The sequence below is a fragment of the Petaurus breviceps genome, unplaced genomic scaffold, assembly GCF_028583685.1.
Source record: "Petaurus breviceps papuanus isolate PSGF00001 unplaced genomic scaffold, PetGlider_PUasm1.0 140, whole genome shotgun sequence".
Classification (NCBI taxonomy): Eukaryota; Metazoa; Chordata; class Mammalia; order Diprotodontia; family Petauridae; genus Petaurus; species Petaurus breviceps.
The window spans coordinates 35,621,352-35,648,077 of NW_027185698.1; the positions used below are offsets into that span (position 1 = coordinate 35,621,352).

Consider the following 26,726-nt stretch of genomic DNA (forward strand, 5'->3'; position numbering starts at 1 on the left):
AGTTTCCTCATCTGTAAAATGAGGAGGTTGTACTAGATCAGTGGTATAACAAACTCAGATAGAAACAGATTCCTGCAGAATGACTTAGAAAACCACAAATCAGCATTATCTACATTGTATTATTTTGTTAGACACTTCCCAATTACATCTTCATCTGGTTTAGCAGCACTAGGAAATCTGACCTACTGCTTAGGGCCCACTATGATCCTATGACTTGAGTAAGCAGTTACACAATGTATAACCTTTAAAGCCAGGATTTTAACCCAGGCCTCTCCTAACTTTAGATCAAACACACCAATCATACCACACTAACTCTGTTCAATGTTTACAATTTGATATATATTAAACAGTACTGGACACAGAACCTCATATTGGGGTATAAAGTTGTTTATATAAATCCCTGGCCTCATGGAACTCACATTCCAGTAAGGTAATGAAACACCAGAAGACGGCTAGATTACACATTATTATGTGAGCACAGGAGAAAGTTCCAAAGAGAGAGATTCCAGATGGTGGTGGGCCTTCCATTCCAGACTCTGAACTTTAAACTCTACCTGAAAGGCAAAAGAGAAGGTTCTTCCCTCTCACCACTCTCTATTCAGCTATAACATTTAATATCTGGACAAAACATCCTCTAAAGTCCCTTCCAGCTCCCAGATTCTGTGAGTCCATGTGCTTCCTTGTGACTGTTCCTATAATGTTTCATTAAACTACTAATTAATCATTTTGACTAAGAGTTCACATGATGGGGATGTGGTGATGATTTAACGAGACAATGCATGTGAAAAGGTTTCTATAAACCCTAAGCCCCTATACCAATGTGAGCTAATATTACTACTGCTACTACAATATTAAAATGCCTTATAACCTGACATGTGCTATAAATATATAATTCTTACCCAAGACTCAGCGTGATCTACCATTTCATTGTTTCATATATTCTATCCACTGATGACCAGCAAAGTCTCTCTGCAGATGACCACTTCTGTCAGGTATATTATAGTATCCAAGATGGATGAGCATCTCTGGTGTGAGGGCTGCCAATCCACCTTTGTTGTCCATCTGCTTCACCTATCTCACCTGTGGCTCTGAGAAACTGTAGCATGCACAGTGGCTACACCCCAGTAAACCATCTTGGCAGATGGGCTAAACCAGGCTGCAAGTAACTGACGGGCCTCAAACCTGTCAGCAAATTAAGGGGATGTCTACCCCAAGCATGTGAAGACTTCCCCTGGCAGAATGGCTAGATGAGAACTCTTTGTTCCAATGACCATGAAGGCAACTGAATTAGCACTATGGAACACTTAGAATTTGGTCCAACATTGAAGATGCTGAGGTCATCCACTGCATCCCAGACATCACCAGTCATCTTGACTTTTGTCCTTTCACTAGACTTTGATGACAAAAGAAGACAGAATGAGGCTGATGACTGTGCAACTCTGTCTCACTCAAATCTAATTCGCACTTAAGATAAGACATCACCCCATGACATCACTGGTCCTCTTCGAAAACAAAGGACAAACAACAAGCATAGATTCCTTTCATCTATGTATTGGCCTAGATGGCTGATGAGGTCCCTTCCAACTCTCCAATGGCTCTTAGACAATTCTCAAGAGTTACTGTGGCCAAAAATTATTGCTTGGTTGGCATACTTCTGGGAATGAGCAGCTCTAAGATTAGGTAGGCCAGTGGTTCAGATAACTGTCTATCACTGGGGCCTACTCAAAGCCTTTCCAGCTATAAAGACCCTGTTGGAGCTAGTACTCTGCCAATGTAGCCTTCTAGAAACTGGGACAAGACATTGAAGGAGAGAGCTTCAGTGGCACGTGTTGGTATTTTTCTAATGATGAGAGATGGCATATCATAGTGAACAGAGAGTTGTTTTTAGAGTCAGGAAGACTGGAGTTAAAATCCCACCTCTGATACATATTGGCTAGAGGACACTGAGCAAGTTATTTAACCCCTTAGTGCCCCCAACAATTGTTAAGACTTTTGATCTGCATTAGCAAGGGGAACTTCCTCTCTACCAAGGAAATCACAGATCTGGTCCCTTCTCCTTTCCTACCAAGAAAAAAAAAAGCATCATCATTAAGTTTAGACATAGTAAAAAAAAAGCACATCTGATAACCTAGACTTTGATCCCAGATTTGGAATGCTGAATTAAGAGGCAGCTCCTTCCCTGCCTAATATTCCAACTATGGTCATATTAAGGGAAGTGAGACCACTTTTAGAGCCTGACCCATTAGGGGATGGGGCAGCCACAGTCAGCCTGGGCAATCAAGAAGCTCAGGCCTGGAAATGAAGGCCCTTGGATCTGAGGATACTGAGAGTGCAGAATGGATAATAGATCAATGCAGAATTGGCAAGACTATCCAAGAAATCACCAAGATTATGCTGCAAGGATAATAGGTGAAGAAAATATTCAAGTAGACAACTGATGGATGCCCAGGGGTGGAGTATATATTACAATACATACTTTCCATAATAACTCAATAAGTGATGTTATGATTTCTGTATTTGTTCTGCTCTATTTGATCCTGATTTATGATATTATGCATTATGTCTGTATGTGACCTACTACAACTTACTCTAAGTTGGATTTTATAGCTAATGCACCTGTATAGGGCCTGTATATTTCAAATAATTGTTTCTAATTCTATGTACAAATTAATGAATGTATTATGATCTGTTCCTAGAGATGGACTTGTATACTCGGTAGGATCTTCAGGGATTGCCAAATTTTTAGTGGAGGAAAGGCTATAATGAGAAGAAGCATAAATGAGTTGGGTCCATGACAGCTGGAAGCATACTGAAAGGCTTTCTAAATCAGCAGAACCTGCTGGAGCAATGTTGGTATAGACTCAAGAACCCATGGCTGCTTTCATGAAGTTAAAGAGTTTGACCTGTCAATGCCATTCATAAAAGGTGGCATTCAGAACTTAATACAATACTCCAATATTGGTGTAATCAACCCAATACCACAAATGTGACCTGATCAAGGCAAATACCAGAGACAAGAATTATATTGTTTCTATTCACACCAGAAATTACATTTCTAATAATATGAAGATCAAATAATCATGTCCATGAAACTCTGTGGCATCAGAGTGTAACTTTCTCAGGAAATGTAATGCATTTATTATGACATGTTATGTGTAACAGTATGAGGTCCACATAACAGGGACAGGGTTGTACATACTTTTATCTCCCTTAGTGATGATGAACATGATGATTTCCACATAGTGATTAATGAATATTATTTTAAAGTAGAATTTCTATTATTTATATCCAATCAAAAGAGTATTAGGTGGGAGTATTAGGAGTAATAAAAAGATTAGGTGGATGCTGCAGTTTGGATTTTAACAGAAGAATAAAAATTTCACTTGGGGCTCATTTTCCCTCTTTAAAAAAGGCAAGGTGACTGAGACTGACCTCAGAAAACATAAAGGAAAAATCAGTGAGTTGGAAGGTACTTCAGAGGTCATCACTATGTGATATGACCCCACCCACCCATGGCTGCTTTAATCCTGGCTAAAACTGGGTGACAGTCCACTCATGGCTGCATGGGCAATTCCATTTATGGCCAGTGGGTAATGCTCTGCCAAAGAAAACGGAGAGGCATGATCAAACAGTCACCTACTCTTGCCTTAATTCAATAAGTATTTATTAAACAACTGTTAGATTGCAGGCACTGACTTAGCTCTGGGAACACAACAGAAAAATGTCAAATAATTCCTGCCTTTAAGAAGCCTGCATTTTCCAGGGGGAAATAATATGGATACAGACAAATAGATGTAAAGCCTATACAAAATAAATAAAAGCTGATTTGGAGAAGGACCAACAATCAACAACTGGTGATGGGTAAGAAAAGACCTCAGTGAAGAGGTAACATTTAAGCTGAGCTTTGAACAAAGATAAGGGTTTGATGATGCAGAGGTGAGTAGGGACTATATTCTAGTTATGGAGGTATCAGAAATGGAGAATAGCACATGGGAGTGCACGAAGGAGAGCAATGTAAAATGAGTCTGCAAACATAGGTTGGAACAAAACTGGTGAAGGGTTTAAATGCCACCCAGAGAAGTCTGTGCCTTGTTCTGGAGGCAATGGGTAGCCACTAAAGCTTCTGGAGCAAGGCTTGACAAATATTAATTTGGTAGCTGTGTGGAGAAAGGGCAGACTTGAGGTAGGAAGATCAAATAGGAGACTACAAGTACAGCCTTATGGTCAAGGGACAAGGAGATTCTGAACTAGAATGATGGCCAAATGAGTGGAGAAAAGAGACTAATGTTCCTTCTGTGAGGAACAGGACAAAGTACCAAGATGGAAAATGGAATTAGGAATCACGAATATAGCAATCTGCCCAGGAGAATCATAGCGAGAGGTACCATGCCAAGGACTCAGAGGCCATCAAGGTTGAGGGTCAGTTTGAGGTTAGGATATTGAAGCAAACAGATAAGAATAGAACAGGGAAAGATACAGAGAACCAAGGTTGGGAATGGGGCTGAAAATGCCAGAAAAGATAGTTAGGCTATGCAAGCTGTGGGCCATTGCTATGCTCTCTGAACAGAGACAACATAGCCAAGCCCTTTCCATTCTGTCACTTAAAGGGGGCACATCAGCTGAAAGTCTTGACACTGACCCTGTAAGGCCACGGTCTGGACAAAATACAATGTCACCTACTTGAGGTTAAGTTCATGTAGGATTCATAAAAGTTTACAATATTAAAGCATTGGTATTGAGCCTGGCAACTGGGGTTGAGTCCTGCTCAGAGGCTCATTGTGAGATATCGATAAAATAAACCAGTTGGACTAGATGATCCTTGGGCAAATCGCTCTACCGTCTTTATTTGTGAGAATGAAGGGGTTGGATTAGATGAACTCTTAGGTCCCTCCCAGTCCTACAGCTATGATTCTATGGGTAGATCCTTAAGGTCCCTTCCAATGCTAAATCCTAATAAAGCTATGAGCAGAGTTTAAAAAAAAAGTAAGACTAAACACAAAGTACTTATTTCATTTCTCTTTTAGAGGACATAGTCAAAAGGTAGCAAGTACTATGCTTGGCATTTCATCTTCTTCCATTCTGATATGTTTCCGTGGGAAGTGATGGTTTCTGTCATCATTCCAAAAACAACCTAACCTTGCCTCCCACACTCAGGGAGTGGGATGAATGGAGTGATGCTTTTTTTTTTTTAAGGAAATGTTGCAAGCTTAATGGAGACCAGTTGATTTCACACAAAGCTAATTCCTCAGATCTGTCAAGAGGTGATTGGAGCAAGATGATTAAAATCATTTTAAACCCACACAGTTAATAATCCTTCTATTAAGGCTCGGATGTCAAGCTATTTTTCCCACTTACTTCCTGGAGGAAAAAATCTTACAAAAGACAAGCTGGTTGGAGCGGTTTGGGGAGGCTGAGGGTGTTGGGTTCTGTCCTGCCATTTAGCACCAAGTTCTGAGGTGGGTTGCATGCTTTGGAGCTGTCTTAATGATGAGGAAGGTCCCTCAGAGTAAAAGAGGCTGATGGCATTTCCTTTGTCCAAATGACCTGAAGATCAGTTTGGAAGGACTTAGTAATATACTGTTTTTTCCCACTTCTGGCAATTCTAGCTCCCCAGCTATATGACCCTGAGATAGACTGAGGATCTTTAGAGGAGAGATGTAAAGTACTTCGAAAGCTTTCTAATGCACACTCTTCATTCTATAATAAAGAAAAAGATGTATGGAGAGATTAAGGGTTTTGTCCAAGATCACCAAACTAGTTAAGAACACTGGTCTTCTAACTCCAGAGACAATGTTCCCTGCAAATGCCTCCTATCTCTCTAATTCTCTGCTGGATGATCGTTTTAGGAAAGAGTTTCGTAAACCTTAAAAGTGCTAGATAAGGGGTGGCTAGGTGGTGCAGTGAATAGAGCACCGGCCCTGGAGTCAGGAGGACCTGAGTTCAAATCCAGCCTCAGACACTTAACACTTACTAGCCATGTGACCTTGGGCAAGTCACTTAACCCCAATTGCCCTACCCTCCTCCCTCCAGAAAAAAAAAAAGTGTTAGGTAAATGTTAGCCACTAGCTATTACTAAAGTGTTACATAAACATGACTTTCTGATAACCTGTTATTAATGACTTTCAAAAAATTCCATCTTCAAGAGCTCCTGGTGGGATGGTTTCTTGGTGACTATGTCAGTGAAGCCCAAACTCTGTCAGGTTCAATGGCAAACTGGAAAACAACAAGTGCTGCCATCCAAGGACTGATTACATTCATGAAGGTTCATAACCAGGTGGGTTGCACAGCAAAGAATTTTGGAGCCACCGCAACTCCTGAAGAGCATGAACTAAGTTATAGTGGAGGGAACACTCACCTTGAAAAATCTCCCCATCCTTAAAGTAGGGATGGACCATTCAGACCAACAAAAATAACCACAACGTGCTCTACTGGCTTACTCGGTTCTCATGTCCATGGCCATGGATGGGCGTCCCCCACATGGAATCTTCTATATTCTTGAATGAAGGTATGGTTTCAACTTACCATGCCTCAAATAATCAAATGAAGAGATGCCAGAAGACACCCTCAACCCACACCCCTTTGTAGAGGTGGGAAGTCCACAAATGTTACACATTGTAAGAGTTTTCAGACTTTCTAAAAACATTACCATTTTCTTTTTTAAAGTAATTGGGGTTAAGTTGCTCAAGGTTACATGGCCAGGTGTTTCTGGGTGTGGTGCTAAGTATCAGAGCCCGGATTTGATCCCAGGTCATCCTGACTCTGGGGCTGGTGCTCTTACTCACTGTGCCACCTGGCTGCCCCTAAGCAATTGGGGTTAAGTAACTTGCTCAAGGTTACACGGCCAGGTGTTTCTGGGTGGGTGCTAAGTGTCTGAGCCCGGATTTGATCCCAGGTCATCCCGACTCTGGGGCCGGTGCTCTTAATCGCTGTGCTACCTGGCCACCCCAGACATTACCAATGTTCTATGCTGACTTTTTTCCCTCTCTTTCTGCCATACTCTATACATTATGGCTCTCAGGGAAGAGGAAAGAGATGTGGGATACTATGGCGATATAAGAAATAGAAAATATGAATAATTTTTTTTAAATCAAATAATCTGGGAGTCCAAACTCATTGCAGACTTTTAACTTTTCTTTGACATGATAAAGACCCTCTTCTGAGGGTCTCTCCAACCCTCCAAAGCACATAGAAACAAGCAAAGTCCCACAATCTTTTGGGTCCACAGGGACACATCTCCACAGACCACAGAAGCAAAGAACAGCAGAGCTGGAAGGGATGGTAGAGACCATTTAATTCTGAGACCCAGAGAGGTGTAGATATTCGCCCAAAATGCCAGAGCCGGGATAACATCACAGGTTTCTCTTGACTCATTAGACATCTGTATACTTTAGCTATCCTTGTTGTAGTTGTTGCTTAGTTGTGACTGACGTCATGACCCCATTTGGGGTTTTCTTGGCAAAGATACTGAGTGGTTTGCCTTTTCTTTCTCCAGCTCATTTTACAGATGAAGAAATTGAGGCAAATAAGTTTAAGTGACTTGCCCAGGGTCACACAGCTAGTAAGTGTCTGAGGCTGAATTTTTAACTTAGGAAGATGACTGACTCCAGGCCTGGCATTCTGTCCATGCATCTGGTTGCCCCCAGCTATCCTTAGCAATATCATAATTATCAAAGGATATCTAGTTTATCTTGACACTGTTTGGAATGTGAAACAATTAAAAATCACCCCTCTTTTACTTGGCTCCATCCAGAGCAATAGATCTTATGAAACTCGGCCCCACTGAATCATATGACTGACTTGAGGAGGCAACTTTCTGTTGCTAGGTGAGAGAGGGGCCTCCCTGATTCAAAACTACCTAGTCCCTTGAAAGTTCCCAAGTCAGGGACCGTAAAACTTTCTCCATAAAGAAAGAAGGCTGGGGCGGCCAAGTAGCACAGCGAGTAAGAGCACTGGCTCCAGTGTCAGGAAGACCTGGAGATCGAATCCCAGGCTCAGACACTTAGCATCCACCCAGAAACACCTGGCCGTGTAACCTTGAGCAAGTTACTTAACCCCAATTGCTTAGGGGCGGCCAGGTGGCTCAGCGAGTAAGAGCACCGGCTCCAGTGTCGGGATGGCCTGTATCGAATCCCATGCTCAGATACTCAGCACCACACCCAGAAATAACTGGCCATGTAACCTTGAGCAAGTCACTTAACCCCGATTGCTTAAAAAAAAAAAAAAAAAAGAAAGAAAAGAAAGAAGGCCAACATCACTGAGAGATATACAGACAGTATCCTTTGAGTGATGTACTCCTGCAAACTACAAAGTCCATATAAATAGCCCAGAATAACAATGGTTTAGACAGGTAACACTAAAAACCCATATTTCCATAAAAACTTATCATTCAAAGAGTGCTTTTTGCAGAGCAAGCCTGTGCAGTTATTAGGTGCAAATGTTAGCTGTTGGGGGTTTTTTTTATTGTAAATGAGGAAACAACAGTCTTGGGGACTTTCCCAAGGCCACAGAGCTGGGAAGTCAGTCACAAAGCAAAAACTTGTGTTTTTCAAATCTACTGCCTCGATTCACTACATTAAACAACCTCAGCTTGCTAAAGCAGCTGGGCACCACGAGAAATTATAACTAGCAACATGTGGGAGCCACCTGCTGGCAACTTGAAAGGCTCTTTTTCCTCCTCCCTGCAGCCCAGCACTAACAGCTGCCAGGTGTGTGCCTAGGCAGAGCTGCTTTGGGCATCAGGGCAAACATGGGCTTGATGGTGAGGGAACATTCCTGTTTTTTTGAATGCTCACCTAAATTGTACCCATTTGTCAGTCCCTCACCGAACTGGTGTCATAATGAAAGGGACATCACTCACCTGAATAATGCCATCATAACCACCACAATTGCCTTAAAGTGAACACTGAGTATCAGAGTATCACCCACTGGTCCTTCCTTATCCACATAGTTATTTCATTGTTCAGTGAACTAAGTAAGTATTATTAGTCTGCTCATCAGTGAAGAAGATGTTTGAATTTTCTCTAGCATGCCTAAAACACACATGCACACACATACACATTCACCCATGCACAGTCTTTATCAGTTAGCAATAGGAACTCAATCCATCTCACCATGTAACATTTATAATCAGAGGACAGAGTCATACACAAAGCTGATAAACAAACAGGATTTACAATACAGCTTAGTGAAATGTGTTCTTTCAACTTGTGGACTTAGTGTGTATGCCTTCTGCATAGTAAGGACTCAACAGATAATTTGTCCATTAGCCTCCATTTGGTCTGCTCTCATATGATCTGACTACCTGATTTGTTGGTGGCTTGTTAGTTTTAACACACAATGAGAATGATGAATGTCATTAAAGACCTTATTTGGTCACTGTTCTAATAGCTTGCTGTAGCATTCACATTGTGTCACTGAGCTCCCAGTTAAGATCATAAAAAACTCAGTTATGACCTAACTCAGGAGTTTGGGATATGTGATCAGGTCAGCAGGAATAATGGAAGTCTGTGAAGAAAGATCTGGTATCTTAAACCTTCACTCAAGGTCATCAGAAACAAGGACAGAACAAAGGCAGCTAAAACCTTGGTAATAAAGACTCCAGAGAGGTGGTCTCTGCTGAGATAGAGAGAGGGTCCTACAGAGACTTCCATTCTGGGTCAAATGTATCACATGATGGAGTCAGAGTTACCTATCAGATCCATTCCAGGCACATTCAAACTTGTCAAAAATGCAGTCATTTTCATACAGGGAACACAGCTTGCTCCTAAGGTAATCGTGAACCTGTTAAGAGAAAAAGAATCTGGTTATTCTCCAGTGGAATGTTGATAAGTTGTTATCATTCACCATCCCTCCAATGCCATAACTAACATTTGTAGAGTGATTTCCCATTCGAGTATTTTCTGTATTATACAACGACTCTGCTGGACAGGTAGCCCAGGTATCATTTCCCCCATTTTATGGATGAGGTAAACTGAGTCAAAGAAGAGAGCCTCAGTTGGAGGGGATTTTCCCCTCTTCAAATTTTTCATAGCTATGAGTTTGGAGTTCTGGATCTAGAACCAGGGACTTCAGAGGCTCATTGGGCCCAATCCCTCGTATTGCAGATGAAGAAACTGGGGCCTACAGAACCAGTTGCCCAAGGTTATACTTCTTCATTTATTATATTCTAACCTGTATTACACTTATTTGTATACATGTGCATGCTGATATCTTTCTGTCTTTAAGAGTTCATAATTCTAAAAACCTTTGAGTTTAAGACGCTACAATTGAATAATTCTATGATTCTGGCAGGGAAAGTCCCTCTGATCTCTCTTGGGCTAAACTCAGTTCAACAGAGCATGCCATAATGAAGAGTGTTGGATTCTAGAGTCTCCTGTGACTTTATAAGTCTTTGACTCTGTGATTTTATGATTCTGAATTTCTAAAAAAATAAAATTCTATAACTCTAAGATTTTTTAAACTTTATGTGATTCTACAATCCCGTCAAGGCAATGCCACCACTTTATGACAATACCATCTGGTTCTTAAACTTGATTCCTGTCTCTGTCCACAGAAGACTTACATGAGAAAGCATCATTGTGTTCATGTTCACTTATACCAACACCCTATATGAAAATCTAGTCTGATAGAAAGGCATTTGTAAATTGATTATTTACAAGTCAGCAAATAGATTAGTAGTTAATTAGATATTTAATGAAAATGACCATGGAAATAAATTACATATTGCTGTCCTATTTCTGTGTGGATGGTCCATTACCCTAAGACACAGTATATCATACTAGCTTATCCCTCTCCAAAAATATGTGCCCAGGATAACAGAGCTGAGAGTCAAATTACTTGGCATGCATTGAATGCACAGAGGATATCATAGGAAGTGTGGGACAGTGGAAAGAACCCAAGATTAAGGGTCACAGTCACAGGATGTTAGACCTCAAAGTCCCCCCCACCAGTGGTCAAGTCCAACTCCATTTTACAGAAGAGAAAATGGATGCTCAAAAGATAGAAAATGACTTGCCCACCATCACACAGTGAGTCAGCAGTAGTGCTGCCAGCCATAGCTTTGATTCTAGTTTTTTTCCATTATGCCAGGCTCTATGGAACTGAGTTTGAACGTGAGAGAAATCAAAGGGACTTGCTTAGTAAGCCCTGCCATTGATTAGGGGTGTCATTATATCCCTACTGAGCCTTGATTTCCTCATCCATAAAACCAGTATAATGCTACCTAACCTGTTGACATCATGGTCTGTTTTAAGGATCAGATGAGAGAAAATATGTAATAAAAAAACATTGTAAATGAAAAGTGCTATCAGATAAATGTAAGCTGCTGCTACTACTGCCATTCTTTGGGTTCTGCATGATATATCTACTGATTTGGAAGGACTTTGAGTATATATATGAGAGAGAGAGAGAGAGAGAGAGAGAGAGAGAGAGAGAGAGAGAGAGAGAGAGAGAGAGAGAGAGAGCATCTGCATGTATCCAGAGATAGACTGTGTACCTAGCATCCCTCATTTTACAGATGAGGAAACTGAGGCAAATAGGAGTTAAGCAAAATGCTCAGGTCATACACAGATAGTAAGTTGTCTGAGGCCAGATTTGAACTCATATCTTCCAGACTCCAGACGCAGAACTCTATCCATTGTGCTAACTTGTTGCCTGTATCCAGGTGGATGTCATTTTTTCATCCCTAGCCATTCAGAAAACTCCCCCAGGAGCCACAAACTTTATCAATGAGAGAGTGCCCACACAAGTCCTTGAAATATTGTATCACTAAATATCACCATGATAGCAAAAAGGACTTTTCCAAAAGATAAACACAAAACCGTCGCTCATAAGAAGCAATTCCATGTTTGGCCTTCCTTCCAGAAAATCCTGCTTTCTACAGCTTCTGTCTCTGGAAAGACTCCTCGTTACTCCACAATTACAGCGGTAAACATTCCTTTCTAGAGGGGGCATGTTTACCATCTGGATCTCTGTCTTTACAGAGAATAGACCATCCTGCAAGGACTGGCCAGTCAGGACACTCTCCCCACTCCTTTGAGGGTAAACCCTCTGCCTCCTCTGATTCTTCCTCCCCCAGGAGATGTTTCTTTTTCCTTTGAACCCCCAGGGCACTCCTCCCCCAAGCTGCTAGTCTGTTCTTCTGTTTACTCTGTATGTGCCTTGTCTGGGTCTGTTTATATACAGGTAGTCTCCCCCATGAGAAGCATGTCAAAAGGGAATGTTCTCAGTCCTGCTCCCTATCGATCCTGAGGAATGAACAGACTGCTGCCTAATGGATCTCAGGCAGCCAGGAAGCATGGTGCATAGAGTGCTTGAGGAAGACCTAAGATCCTGCTTTATGAACTATGTGATCTTGGACAAATCTCTTAAGGTTTATCAGCCTAAGTTTCCTCATCTTTAAAATGGGCATAACAGAAACTAAATAGGGTTGTTGGAAAGTTCAAATATTCAAAGCACTTTGGACACCTTAGAGCATTATATTAATTCTTCTTATTTTCCCAAAACTTCAAACTGAAATTTTCAAACCCACAAAGTACATACAGTAGCCAGGCTATTTCTACCTCTGATCAAGGCTTCTCCATTGCTCAGAACCCTTCAGTGGCTCCCCACTGCTTTGGCATTCAAGGCCCCTCAAAATCTCGTGATGCCCTACACTGTCAGTTTACTCCCAGTTGTGTTCACTGCACCCCAGACAAAGTTGGACTCTGCGCCCTTAACATCCCTTCTGTGTCTTGGAATTTCCTACATCTCCATCTTGGGTTGTGCTGTTCCAAGGCAGCCATGGTGCAGTGGAGAGAGCTCTGGGCCTTAAGTCAGGAAGATCTGAGTTCAAGCCAGGCCTCAGACACTTACTATCTGTGTGTGACCCCGACCAAGTCACTTAACCTCCATTTGCCTCAGTTACCTCAACTGTAAAATAGCGATAACAGCAGCACCTATCTGGCACCTCTCTGTGAGGATGCAAATTTAGAGTTCTTTCTCCTCTACCACCATGCCTCTGACACCCCTGGGACTCACCATAGAGCATTGGACACCAAGGGCACCTTTGGCAGTAAGGGAGTTTTTGAATGCAAGAAATGGCAGCTTCCTACCTGGTATGTTTCTATAGGCTTTGTTTCCATATTCAGATCCCAAACTTTGACCGTGAGGTAATCCCTGGTGAGCATGAACCGGCCACTGTGGCTGAATTTGACATCTGACACCGAGGAGATGATTTCAGAGAAGAAGGATCTATTACTGGGGTCTTCTGGTTCTTCAAAAACTGCATAGGCAAAGAAATGAAAAACAATGACCTTAGAAAGTAAGTTCTATGAGGTTGGCAGGGGACATATTTTATTCAACTATCACCTTCTCCAGGAAGCCTTCCCAGATCCCTGGTGTCAATGGTATTTCAATTGTTCTGAAAGTTCACAGAGTGTTATTGAGCTCAGAATTAAAATGCTAAGCAAAGTTAGGATCTGTCACTCTTCAGATCTGCCAACATACTCTGCTTTCACTCTCTTTGCTCAGCTATTGTGGAAGACTGTCACAATGAGAATGATTGGGGGGGAACCTCTGATTTCTGGGGTAGGGGTACCTCTCCTGGAGGGGGCAAGGTTCTCTGACTCGTTGCTGAACAGCATGTGCATTGCTGGGATAACACAGCAGACTAAACAGGAGTTTCCTTTGTCATTGAGGCAAGGGATATGTTTCTCATCAAAGGATCAAAATGCCTGTCCAGATCAGTAGGAGGTGACCCCATCCAGCAAATCAGGGATTCCCCTAATCAGCCCCACCCATTATACCATACATCATAATTATCTTCTCTCTCTCTCTCTCTTTCTTCTTTCCTTCCTTCCTTCCTTCCTCCCTCCCTCCCCCCTCCCTTCCTCTCCTTCCTTCCTTCCTTCCTTCCTTCCTTCCTTCCTTCCTTCCTTCCCTATTAAACCATAACCTCCATGATATCAAGAACTGTGCTTTCTCAAGCTAAATCTCTGAAAGTGTCTGGCACAGTACCCTGAACACAATAGGGGTTGAATAAATGTATTGAATTGAAAAGGCTAACCCCTATGATCTTTGTCAATGACCTAGATCTTACCACCCTATAAAAGCTTCCTAAGAGAGTTGCCAAAAACAGAATGGGCTGACTCAGGGAGTAATGGGCTTCCCGTCATTAGAGGTCTTTAACTAGAGGGTATTATCCCTCTGTCCATGGCTTATGAGTCCCCTATGAACTGCCTCTTTGAGTCCTCACCTTGAGAAGGAAGGGCAGGTTAATACAGCATCTAAGAACTAGAAAGGGCCTTGGCGGTCATCTAGGCCAAGATCCTCATCTGACAGATGGGGAAAATGTGGGACCCAAATTCAGGATTTCCAAAGTCCAGTTCAGCATTCCTTCCATCACACACATGAAATAATCCAGGAACCCCAGGAAGAGCAGTGGATTAAATCCCCCAGGCTCTTGACCTTTCTTCCATCTTTGCTCACCATACCCTTCTTCCTGACACTCATCCAGGTTACCAGTCCTTATGGAGATAAGACATGACAACTGTCCCTGGAGGTGCTGGGCACCTCCTTAGCAGCCACAGCTGCTGAAAGCCCAGAGATGAAAGCTCTCACCACCAAAGTCCTTGGCACCATCAAATGACTCAGCATCAGAAACAGATATGGTGCTATGGATAGGGATAACACTGAAGAAAGTGCATTACCTTCTGCTTTGGCATTGTATTCTAATGACCACCAGGCCATTTTTCAGACTTTTAGCTCAAAGCTCCTATTGGTGTCTGTCTCCTCACTTAGAATGTGAGCTCCTTTAGAGTAGAAACTGGCTTATTTTTCTCCTTATATTCCCCGTCCTTAGCGTGGCGCTTTGCACACAGCAAGCACTTAATAAATGCTTATTTCTTTCATTAATTTAAGAAAGGGAACAAAAAAGTTAATTTCCTTGCAGGAACAAAACCTCCTAAATTGATAACTTTTGAGAATATTTTTATTAAAGCCCAGACAATTTAGAATTCTACAATAACAGCTTCCACAAAGTATTACACATAGGATCCTGGGTCAGGAGCTGGAGGAGGTATCAAGATGAATAAGACAGAGTTCTGGGCTCTGGAGTAGACACCCTAAGTATGAATGACTTCTGGCAGTGCTGGCTACCTAACAGACATCCAATAAATACTCATAGAATGATGACAAGGATAATAATAGCTAGTGTTTATGCAGAGCTTGAAGACTTGCATGGTGCTTTACAAACATCTTTCATAACCTTGGGAGGTAGGTGTTGTTATTATCTCCATTTTACAGATGAGGAAACTGAAGAGGTTAGTGACTTGTCCAGGGCCACTCAGGCAGTAAGTGTCTGAGGCAGGATTTAAACTCAGAGCTTCCTGACTCCAGGTCCAGCACTCTTCCCATCGCACCACCTGGCCATCTCTAACTACTAATCTGCTGACAAAGTCGACAAAGGGTATTTGACTCTGTCTTTTTCCATCTTCACTCCCAGAACCCTTCCTCCTGACACTCATCCAGGGAGGCAGCCCTCTTGGAGATAAGACAAAACAAAAACAATTCTGTAAGGTGGGTAGCTGAAGAAACAGAGGCTCTAAGATAAGGACTCAACCAGTAAATAAGGTGGGGGTGGGGTGGGGTCAGGATTTGAATCCAGGTCTTATGAATCCAAGTCCCAAAGCCTTGGGACTTGGAGATGGTTGGTAATGACAAGACTAAGCATGGAGGAGACCTAGTGTGGCTGAGCGCACCCCGCTAAACACAGCACAGAGGAAAACGAACTACTTCAAAGAGAACTTCTCATCTTCTGCCAGACATTTAAACAAATGCTTTTAAATAGCTCTTTTAAAATTCCCTGAGATGTTCAGCGGGGCAGATATCGGGTAATTATCTTGTCAGGTTTTCAATAGGAGACTGATGAGCGCCACCCAATTATCATCTCTCACACCTCTTCCCTTGGATCTGTCCAAACTGTGTATTACAAATGGCAGAAATTCCATCCTCCTAATTATGATGTGAAGGCCCTGCTCAAGGATGGGGAGAAGGACCCGACAAGGTTTTCTTATTTATAGCTATGAAGAGTTTTCAACTCACTTCTGAATTTCAAGACTGTCAGGAAGTTGGCTTTTAAAACCCATCACAGTTGGCAGATGGAAAACATTTTAGCTCTCCCTTTATGGGGGAAAACCCACCCCATCACGTGCTCTTAAATCATTTTTCCCTCGAGTCCTAGGCCATGAGTACTTAGGGTGGGGGATACAAGGGAGGGAGACCTAAGAACTGGAACTTGAACACCAGGGCTGGGGTTAAGGTGAATAGAAGCAGTCTAACAGTGTGGGCTGGCATCAAGGAACCTGGGTCTTTGACCTAACATTCTAACATCACTGGACAACCTTGGACTAGTTACTTTTCCCCTGGGAGGACTGTAACTTTCAGGATTTGTCATTATTGCTGTTTTTAAAAATGAGATGCTTGAAAGTAGGCCCTGGTACAATGAAAAGTACACTGGATTTGAAGTCAGAGTGCCTTGCCTAGATACTGCCTGGCTGTGTGACAGCAGGCAAGCACCTTCTCCTCTCAGGGCCTCAGTTTCCTTATCTGTAAAATGAGGAGAGTTCCTTGCATTCCCTCCCTAACTCTGGGATTGGTGTCAGGAAAGGGATTCGTAAATCCTAAGGCATATAAATGTGATCCAATGCATGTGATGATAACTATGAACTCCAGGCTTTTCAGGATTCTCCTCCTGATGGTGCCTGCCCCACTAAATGACCTGGTAGCTTGTTATATTTTGTTTTAAACCTGGTTGCATTGCTTAATTTTTTAAATTAAATCTTTCTTTTCTTGTCCTCATATCAGTTTTGTGCATATCTAGATGTTGTCTCTCCCCTCATCTACACTGTGAATCCATGGGGTCAGGGATCATTTCACATTTGTCTTTGCATCACTGGTCCCTTGAATAATGCTTGGCACATAGTAGGTAATGCTTGATAGATTCTAACTCTAAGATTCTTTGACTATGAGAATTGTGAGATTTTCCACAATCCTACAACTGTAGAGTTTGTTTGAAAGTCTAGTCAGGTAAGTATATGATTAATAACAAAAACAATAACAATCATATCTAGAATGAATTTAGTACTTTAAGTTTATGAAGAAAATATCTAAATTATCTCATTTTATCCTCAGGACAATGCTATTTTTCATAAGGGGAAACTGAGGCAGGCAGCAGTTAAGTGACTTTCCCAGGATGACACAGCTAACAAGTATCCAAGGCCGGATTTGAACTCAGGTCTTCCTAACTCCAGGCCCTAAGTACTGTCACCTGGCCACCTCTAGGTCACCTAGACACATGACTCGACAGGGTGGGTAATGAACTTTAAAGAATCTCTTAAATCCCAACAGAGAGAAAAGAAGGAAGACTGTAATATGAGGGTCACCTGTGGGTTAAAATGAGAAAAGATGACATCTGGGGAAGGGGGGGAAGGGAAAGAAGCTATGGACTGGCAGGAAATTTCCTTTTACCTGAAGATCTCAGGCTCTATGGTTCATGTGCTTACTTTGGCTTTTCTCTGTAATGAACCTTGGGGCAAAGGCTAATTTAGTTCACATACACAACAGAGTCAGGCCCTGTCTGTGGCTGGGAAGCTGACTGGACAAACCACCTTTCAATTCGTTAGACTTCAGGACCAGCTCAATGGCACCATAGGCTACTTCCAGCCCCTCTTATCTCTCCTATCCCTGTGATAATTTACCGTCAGCTACAGACAAAAAAACCCTGCTCCCAAACTCAAGTTCTGACTCCCTCGTTTCCTATCACCCTCAATCCTCTCCTTCCCCCTAAAGCAAAATGTCCTACTCCAGATCTGCTCACCTCCTCCTCTGTGGAGCACCTGCTCCATAATGAAAAAGCTTGCATGCTTATTACACCTCATCCTTTTTCATTCCTTCCTTCTTTCGGTAGGTACTCTAGCTGTTATTCCCATTTTACAGATGAGGGATCTGAGGCTCAGAGAAATTAAGTGACTGGCCATGGCCACAGAACCAGTAAATGTTAAAGGAGAGACTTGAACCGAGGTGTTTCCCAGCCCCAAGTCAGCAGAGACAATTATTGTTTCCACTGAACCTCCTTGCATTGCTGCATTCTAGAAGCTTATGTCTAGGAAGGAAGGAGATAAAAGAAATAATGATAAAGATCATGCCAATTAAAATACAATCAGAGCATAGGAAGAAAAACATCTCTTAGTCCAGAAGAAGGAGAGGTCCCAGTTAGCTGCTGGGAAGAAGGCATAGAATGAGAAAAAGCACGGTCATTGGTTTCCCTTCATCTTCTCAACTCTTCTTTTCACACTCTCTCCAGGAAAACCTAGATCTCTCAAAAAAGAATGCATCACACTGGCCACCCTTCCAGTATGGGGTGTACTTCTTTCCTATGTCTCCCCAGACAGGAATCTAGGATAAAAAACCTGGCATAGCCCTTGCCCCACCCCCCACAGCCATTTCTGCCCCTCCATCTACTGCCATCACCAGCAAGCTCTCCTCCTCCGAGGCTGCTCCATCTGTCTGGGTCACCCTGTCCAGATCCTGGTAGCAGTTATCTGTGGCCTCCTGCTTCTTACTCACTATTCTCTCGAGGGGTTCAGGACCTAGCTGACAGGCTTTCTTTGCAAGCCAACCCCTCCTCTCTTATTTAAGGACTTCAATGGATATCTCAATGTTCCCTCAAATTCTCTGGCCTCTCACAACTTCCACAGCTAGCCGTCTCCTTCTGTGTCAGCCCCCCATACATAGGATGGCACCCTTCATTTTGTACTATAATTAACTTTATATTATACTTACTAAACTCTCTGTTGTTTCCTCCCTTCACCTCCTGCTCTCCATGAGACTGGAAGCTCCTTTGAACCAAAGACTATGCTTTAAACACACACACACACACACGTACACACACACACACGTGTGTGTATATATATATATATATGTATATACATATATATATATATATACACACACAGTTTCCATGTTCATTTGTAATTATTTCAAGTCTTTAGCAGTGAAAAAATTGTTTTGGCTGAGTTTTTTTTTCAACTTTATCCAAAATGATCTAAATAGGCATGTCTATATATTTCTGGGGCATTAGAAAAAAAAAAAGCATTGTACCAAGGGACCTTGTGGCAGCTAGGAAGCACAATGGATTGAGCACTAGGACTGTAGTCAGGAAGACCCAAGTTCAAATCCAGAAACAGACACTTACTAGCTGTATAACTCTGGATAAAAAAGTCCCCCAGCACTTCCTGCCTCAGTTTCCTCCTCCGTAAAATGAGCAGGAGAAGGTGATACAAACCATTGCAATATCTTTGCTAAGAAAACCCCAGATGGTGTCACCAAGAGTCGGACATGACTGAGACAACTGAACAACAACAAAAGCATCCTTGCCTTGGGTCTAGGAAAGCATTTAAAACTCTCCTACTTGTTGAAGGTGATTACGAATCACACAATTGCTTTTCTTTCTAAACCATTAAAGCCATATCTATTTAAGGAGGGTCTACCATCATGCTTTATATGTGGCAAAATATCTATATCTGTTTAATTTAGATGCCGTTGTTCTAAGTCAGGTTCTGCTGGGAATGGGGCATAAGACCCAGAGCTGGAAGGGACCCTTGAGGTCAGCTAGGCCAAGACCTTCAACTTATGGAGATTCACTGGACTGGTTAAGTGACTTGGCCACAGTCACCACGGTGGTAAATAGCAAACCCAAAGATTCAAGCCCAGGTCATACTTTATATTGGGAGTGGATGGGCATAAAAGAAAATAAATGCTTGTTAACTGAAAAAATAAAATAAAAAAGGAAGAATCCATAGGCCATGGGAAGAGTCAAATCCACAGCTAAGGATTAATGGAAACATGTCACAAGATTGACTTATGTTAAAACTGAAATATTTGTCTGTGTCAGAATATTTCTTCATTTTAAGGACTGAAAATCAAATTAAAGGTGCCATAGCATCAAAAGATGAGGCCATAGGTTCTTAACCTTTTTGGAGTCCCTTTGCTCATCTAGTAAAAACTATGGGCTCCTTCTCCAAACAATGTTTTTAAATGCTGAAAATAAAATACATAGGATTATAGATGAAGCAAGTTACACTGAAATACAGTCATACAGTTATCAAAATAGCTGTACATTTAGAACATCAAAATTTTTAGAAAATTGAGTTCATGGTCTTCAGGTTAAGAGCCCCTGGATTGGATGAAAGAGCTATTAAAGAACATTATAACTTTACCAATGTGGTTAATGACATTACACTGCCACAACAGACATCATCTCAGCTAGCTTCATTTTACAAATGAGGAAACTGAGGCCCAGCAAGGTTAAAGTAATTTGGTCAGGTTCACAAAGCAGCATGGCACTAGGGCAAGGCGACCTCTCTAGACCAGAGGACCTAGGTTTGAAATCAGGCTCTTCTATTTTCTATCAAAATGACCTTACAGAAGTTGTCCAGCCTCTCTGGTCTTTAGTTTCCTCTTATGTAAGGTAAGAGATTTGCAACCTCAGGGTCAGAGCTAAGATTCCAACCCAGATCTCTTGTTTTCAAGTCTAGTTTTCTTTCCAGGTTGCTTTTTGAAAAGGTTATAAAGGGATGTTTAGGGGAAATATAAATATATACATATATATTTATATTCTATAATATATTTCTGTGAAATGTTTGGTGAAAAAAATTCATTTCCCAAAAGACAATGAAAGAGCATTCTTTTTTGAGTCCCCAACCCCCTACTCCCTCAGTCTGGGTATTTATAAAAGATAACAAGGGTCTCTACAATTATTGATTAAATAACAAAGAGAATTTTGCAGTAATTATTTGCTGCCAAGAGTTTAAAGAAACACCTTTAAGAATCATATATCATTTGTGACTGATTCAATTGTATGATTTTTCCCTCTAATTATTTGAAGTTGTTGGGATATGAATCAGCAGGACTCTTCCTCTGATTAAATTTGAATGATTTTTGCATAATTAAGGAGTGCATGACACTCTATTTCCTTGGCAACAGTTCCTCGTTCTCATTAGGCATTTTATAGCACCATCATCTCCAAGGGCTGGAGAGTAAGAGTCTTGCTCCCCTCCCTGGGTGGGTGTGAAATGGTCCTCATACATCTTTAGCAATGGCTATGATTAAAGAATGGGGAAAAAAGGGAAGATTATAGGAAGTGGGCTCCAGGGGGTCAAGATGAATTTCTGGATGACTGTAGTTTAAGGTTTCCTCAATCAAGCTCCTACTTATATTTCCAGTCTCATCTCCCACTATTCCCCTAAGTATAACTTATATTCCAGCTATACTGAGCCCCTGATGTTTTCTGAATGAAATCCCACTAATGGGTCTTTGCTCAGAGTATTCTGTATGCCTAAATGGCCTCCTTCTCCCTCTTTGTCTTTTGAATTCCTTCCCTTTCTTTTAAAGTCCAATGTAAATGCCACTTCTTACAGGAAACCTTCCTTTGCTCTCCCTTAATTTATTTATCATACATATAACATTGTGTTTATTGTCTTCTCCTATTAGACTGTATCTTCATGAGAGCAGAGGTGGTATCATCTCTTTCTTTGAGTATAGAACCTGGATTCAAATCCCCTCTTTTACTACTAACTGCCTGTGTGTTTACTTCCTAGGACTCAGAACCAACCCCTAAGTAACAATAATTAATTCTGCTTTAGAACAGTATCTAGAATGATACTAAGGTCCTCCCTAACCCCCATGCCTCACCCTCTGGCCATCTACTGCCACCCTCTCAAAAGCATGACAACTCAAGGGTGACCTCACTTCTGCTGCTACTCCTCAAATGGACCGAAAACACTTCTGTGATCTACAGCTATATGTCTCCTTGCCATTATCAGAGGGCAGAAGAGCCCCCACCAGAATTCTTCCATAAAACCTGCCGTGGGACTTTTCAGAGTAGCTCAACTCAGGTCAATGTAGTCACAGTAGAACTCATGGCCTCCTCACTTGTATTTTGAAGACTTTCTATTTACCTTCAAGCTACTTAGCTCAAGGGTCACTGAGACAAATGAAACCTTTCCTGACCCCCACCTCCTCACACATATCTCATTCCTATTTTGTATAGTCCTATTATCTCTGGAATAAAACCTCCTTGAGGACAGGGGTTTGTTTTTTCTCTTTGTATCCCTAGAGTCTAGTATAACACCTGACACACTGCACTTAATATTGACTGATTGATAGAAATCAGAGCTAGGAGTCATAGGTCATGGATTTATAGCTGGAAGGAACCTTGGAAATGACCTAGCCCATTCCAAAATGATGAGGTTCAGAAATTTGAAGCGATCTGTTCAAGGTCACCAAGCAAAAGAACAGGAAGCCAAGGCTTTTGCCAATAGTCGGAGGTCCAGGCTCCAGTTCTAATTCTACCACGTGATCCTAGACAAATCACTGAATAATCTCTCTGAGACTCAATTTCCTCAACTGTAAAATGGAGCTAATAATAACTACCCCATCAGTCTTTCAGTGCTTTTGTGAAGACAGGGCTCTAGAATGTGACATAAATCTATTATTATGGTCACTTAAGCACACCCCTGGAAGAAGATCACATGGAAGAGTGACAAGGAGTCATACTTTTTTAATACAATTTTTTCTACCTGCACCTATTCATAATGCCAGAAAACTGCACTTTCCCTAACATATAGGAACTTACTTTGTAGTAAGCCAAGCCTGAGAGAGGATTTAAAGCTGGAAGGCCCCATAGAGATCAAACTCCATCATTTTATCTATGTATGTTTGTTTCTTGTTAAAATATTTATTTAATAATGCAATTGTTTTGCATGCCTTATTACATATGTATCTGTTAACATTGTGTGGTTTGGGACTTGAATAAATTTGCCACAATGCTTTTTAAAGTCAGTTCAAATTATAGAAAACAAATGTCTCTTGTCAGTTCATATATAAAATAGTTTTGTAAAAAAAAAAATAAACATTGCCAATATAGAATTTGTGTGTGAGCACACAGAATTTAATCAATTTTTAAGATCGCCTGATTAGTCAGGACAGCTCTTTACCACAGGTGGATATGCATTGGCAACCCTTTAATTTTACCAGGTAGTAAAACTGAACCCTGGAGAGGAAAGGCAATTTGCTCAAGGTCACAGTGTGACTTAGTAACAGAGCCACTGTCTCTACCACTGCAGAAATCAAGACCTTTGGCAGAGAAGCCCACGGGGTGTGCAGGGGTTTTCAGGCCTAAATTCGCTTCTTTCTGCCTGCCTGCCTGCCTTCCAAATGGCCAGCAGCCTGGATACTGACCCTGCGCTAATGAGGCTGGAGTTCCCTTCTCCTTTCTCAGGCTTCCTGCGTCATCAATCTCCAGTATTTTCCTTCAATATTCTGTTTGTCCATAGCTGTTTACATGTTGTCTCTCCTATTAGAATGTGAGCTCTTTTTGCCATCCTTTGTACCCCTCCCACACCTCTGCCTGTTGAAATGCTCTTGCTTTAAATCCAGCTCAGAAGCCAACTCAGTCTTCTTTGAGTGCCCTCATTGCCAGTTGCTCTGTCTTGCCTCGATTTTTCTTAAGAGTATTTTTCTTGGATCTCTCCTACTTCCCCTACTATATAACCTGCCTAGTGCCATATTTATTTATGCACATGTAGTATCTCTCTAGTATATGGCAAATGCCTTGAGAGAGGAGGCTGTCATTTTTCATCTTTGCACACCTACTATCAGTGTAGGGTTTTGTAGAGAGGAGGTCTTAAATACTGAATTGAATTTCTCGTTCAACTTTATCAAAGACCCTTTGCTGAGTGGAGTTATTCTACAAGCAGCACTGGACTTGAATTCAAGTACTACACACCTTCTTATTAGCTGAATGCCATTAGACAATACTTTAACTTCTCTTTAGCCTCAATTTCCCCATCTATAAAATGAAGGAGTTAGACTATGTGAAGTTTAGAGTCCCTTTGACTCCTAACATTCTATGTCCTAAGGTCTCTTTGAGCTTTAACCTTCAATAGAGCAATTATTAAGCATTTACTATATACCAAGTTCTTTGCTATGTGGGCTGGGGAGCAAATACAGGAAAACAATAGTCATTGCCCTCAAGGAGCTTACATTCTGGTGGAGGAGATCAACAAAGGGGAGCTGGAATGGGGGAGGGGGCAGTGTACAGTTATATTCTAGGTGGCAGGGTTTGCAGCTGGTGACCAGGAAGTGAGGCAAAGGCTACTCCCCATCAGAGCCCAGGGTGGTTCCTAGTGAGTCAATGATCAAATGAACTGGTTCCAAATCCCCACTTAATTACAAAAATATCCCTTCCTCATTGTGCCCTTTCTCTCCTACTGCCTTTCCTCTGATTCTAATCTCTTTTGTTCCAGTCATGGAATGAAAACACCTGTATGAGGATGGAGATAGGAATTTGAGGCAAGATTCTTACATGGAAAGACAAGGTTTCTTTCCTTCTCTGCCAACCCACAAGAGCTGTCATTCATATTGAAAGGTCAATATTAATTAGCAAAACCAGCCCAGGACCATCTGTCACAGGCTTTTTTGTGTGTCTGGCAACTCTTTGTTTGAATGGCAGAATAATCTTTATCAGTTACAGAGAGTACAAGACTCTGGCTTGCTCCCTGGGTCCCATGGGAAACAGACTGGATTGAGACAGGATGCCTGGGGGAGTACAGGTTTTCAGATTGGCACTGGATTCACCCTGTACTTCTTTGTAGATGCATAGCTCCTAATGAGGGACACTTCACTGTGGACTACCTGTACAGACGAAGGCATGGAAACAGTTTCCTAATGAATCACCTACTGTTCAGCCATAACCATCTTTTGGGATGCTGCTTCCACCACTCATAGGATCATTGGATCACAGTTAGAAAGCTGATGGGACCACAGAAGCCATCTGGTCCTGATTCTTCTTGTTATAGATTAAAGTCCTGAGGTTCTCCTTAAGAGACTCATCCAAGGTTGACACAGTTAGTAAACATCAGCAAGACCTTCTCTTCTGGCCTAGTGTCCCTAATGGTAAGATCCTTCCCGGAAAGGCTTCTACATGACACGGAACATTCAGGATTCCTATCATTATACTAAACTGCCTCCTTTTGGGAATAGTCTGGTTCTTAAGGAGTACTCACTAATTCTCAAGGGTTTGTGTGTGTGTGTGTGTGTGTGTGTGTGTGTGTCCTTAAGGTCATCTCTAAGAACTATTCATGTTTTTCAAAGAAATATAACGGTCGCCAATGGAGAAAAAGAATACAGATGAAATTTTTTCAACAAGCAAGATGACAATTTTTAAAATAGCTACCTTGAGGCAAAACAGCTTTTAGGCACTGTCTGTGAGCATATGGGAGGAATGAGATTTTCTTCAAGTACCACCTGTTTACAGACAATTAAAAGGAAAAGAAAAGGAAGCAATTCCATAGGCACAGCAATGTAGGTGCCGTGGATGTCTGCTCAGATTCACCAGGCCCATCAAGTGTAAAGTGTTATGCTGGGTATGGAATTAAACCTGGTCCTAGCTCCTGGCTAAAATTCAAACAGAATGCAAATGTCTCCTGCATAAGGAACAGACCACATTCTAGAAGCCATCATAGGATCATGGGGTTTTGAGCTGGAAGGGACCTTGGGTATCAGCGATTCATCTTACAGATGACAAAATGGAGGTATTCATGGGACTTTGGCTCTAGGCTTAGGTAATCTCAGACCCAGTCTCCTTTTTTTTTTTCTTGCCTCCCAGAAGAAGGAAAAAGGAGAGAAAAAAGAAAAATCCAGGTAAGCAAAGTCTGAGCAGTCCAATTTCAGACAAACAGGATCATGGCTAAAAGGGATCTTGGAGGCCACTGAGTCTAACCCTCTCGTTTTATAGTTGAGGAAACTAAGGGAGTAGGTTAAGTGACTTGCCTAAGGTCACACAGCTAGTAAATGTCTGAGGCAGGATTTTAATCTGGGTTTTCCTGATGCCAAATCCAGTGCCCTAGCCATTATACAATGCTATCTGAAAGATAATACTCTTTTACTTGTAGAGTTATACCTGTAAAATGTATGGAAAATGCATGACTCACAGCATCCCTCCCAGAATATTTCTCTTCCTCCCAGACTCAGGTCAAGTTGTCATCTTCCTGATTGTCCCCCTTCCCTCAATGACCAGTGCCCTCTTTTCCTAACTACTTCATATTTATGCTCTGAATTAATTCTGTGTATATTTATACATATTTTGTTGTCTTCCCTCATCAGAAGGCAATATCCACAGGAGTAAAGATTGTTTCATTCTTGGAACTTGTATCCCCAGTGCCCAGCATAGTGTCTGATGCATGGCAGGTATTTAATAAATGCCTACTGATTGACTTTTTATTTCAAGAGGTAGTATAGGCTTACATCAGAAATCACCTTTTATCTAGCCATACTAGGGATTGAGGCAACTCTTCAGGAAACCAAAACATCCCCTTTTAAATATAGCAGTACTTCACTTTATATCAAGGAACTTATGTAGAATCTTGAAATTTTAAAGCTTGGGATGGGAATGGGGGGTGATGATCTCAGAGCTTGTTACAACCAACGTTCTAATTTGAGAGTTGTCTAAAGTCACATCTCATTAATAAATGGTGGCTCTCGCCCAAGAAGTAAGGCATCTCAATTCACAATCTGCCTCTTCAACCTACCACAATTCTCTCCAATTTCTATTGCTTTACCTTTTCTTTCCATCCTCTTCCCCTCACAATTCATAGTTCCACTTTCCTTTTCTCTCTTAGCTCTTCAAT

The 26,726-nt window shown here is 41.6% G+C and overlaps 1 protein-coding gene across 5 annotated transcripts in view; it reads right to left on the bottom strand.

Annotated features, from left to right (window-relative positions):
• PPP2R2C (protein phosphatase 2 regulatory subunit Bgamma) overlaps window positions 1-26,726 on the bottom strand; it is a 397,718-nt gene that overhangs the window by 7,569 nt on the left and 363,423 nt on the right. For all 5 annotated transcript variants that reach the window (XM_069070101.1, XM_069070108.1, XM_069070117.1 and 2 more), the window contains 2 exons: window positions 13,092-13,261; window positions 9,689-9,780 (listed from right to left, as the gene is read on the bottom strand). In XM_069070101.1, the coding sequence (XP_068926202.1) occupies window positions 9,689-9,780; window positions 13,092-13,261 (262 nt within the window). The remainder of the gene's footprint in view (window positions 1-9,688; window positions 9,781-13,091; window positions 13,262-26,726) is intronic.